Source organism: Cariama cristata, unplaced genomic scaffold (genome assembly GCF_000690535.1).
Source record: "Cariama cristata isolate BGI_N322 unplaced genomic scaffold, ASM69053v1 scaffold21827, whole genome shotgun sequence".
In the NCBI taxonomy this organism is placed as follows: domain Eukaryota; kingdom Metazoa; phylum Chordata; class Aves; order Cariamiformes; family Cariamidae; genus Cariama; species Cariama cristata.
The window spans coordinates 273-1,009 of record NW_009626345.1 but is presented as its reverse complement, the minus strand read 5'-3'; the positions used below and the strand labels follow the sequence as shown (position 1 = coordinate 1,009).

Here is a 737-nt window from a genome sequence, read left to right as displayed (position 1 = left end):
AACGCACCTGTGCTGAGAAGCCGCAGAAGAAGCCAAACCAGAAGTGGACCATAGTGAAGGCAAAGTTCTTGTAGAAGAAGTAGCAGAGGAACTTGCACATCCGTAAGTAGGACCAGCGCCCGTGCACCAGGAGCAGGCGCTGCAGGAACTTGAACTGTGAGAAGGAGTAGTCGGAGGCCAGCACCGCCTGGATGCCCTCCTGCCCGCTGATGCCTACCCCGATGTGGGCGGCTGCGGAGGGAAGAGACACGTCAGGAGTCAGGGGGGCTCTGCCAGGAGCACAGGGGACCGGGGGTGGCAACCCCCTTAGTGGGACTTTGTTCCTGCGGGGCAAGACGGCGGCTGCCACGGGCCGCAGGATGGTGCAAGAGGGGGGCGACCTGCCCCGCCCACGGCTCCCCAGACCCCAGGACTTACTCTTGATCATGCTGACATCGTTGGCCCCGTCGCCGATGGCCAGGGTCACAGCTTTCTTGTACTTCTTCACCAGCTCCACCACCTGGGCTTTCTGCAAGGGCGTGACGCGGCAGCAGATGACAGCCTTGCAGGCACATGCCGTCTCCAGGAACTCCACCTCCATGTCAGCCTCCAGCGCGTGGGCCTGCAGGGAGAGCGGGGGGACTGTGGGGGCCACGGCCCACAGCCAGGCACGGTGCCCCGTCCAGCCCAGCGCTCCCAGGTCCCTACCAGGCTGTGCCCGTTGATGACCAGGGCATATTCGCCCGCGATGGCTTCCA

The 737-nt window shown here is 64.0% G+C and overlaps 1 protein-coding gene across 1 annotated transcript in view; it reads right to left on the bottom strand.

Annotated features, from left to right (window-relative positions):
* The window catches only part of LOC104164626 (phospholipid-transporting ATPase ID-like), a gene marked incomplete at both ends in the record, with an annotated part of 2,065 nt that extends 1,334 nt beyond the window's left edge, over positions 1-731 (bottom strand). Inside the window, 3 exons of the mRNA XM_009704009.1 lie at positions 8-231; positions 418-601; positions 688-731. Coding sequence (XP_009702311.1) covers positions 8-231; positions 418-601; positions 688-731 — 452 coding nt within the window. The remainder of the gene's footprint in view (positions 1-7; positions 232-417; positions 602-687) is intronic.
* Between the last annotated feature and the right edge of the window lie 6 nt (positions 732-737).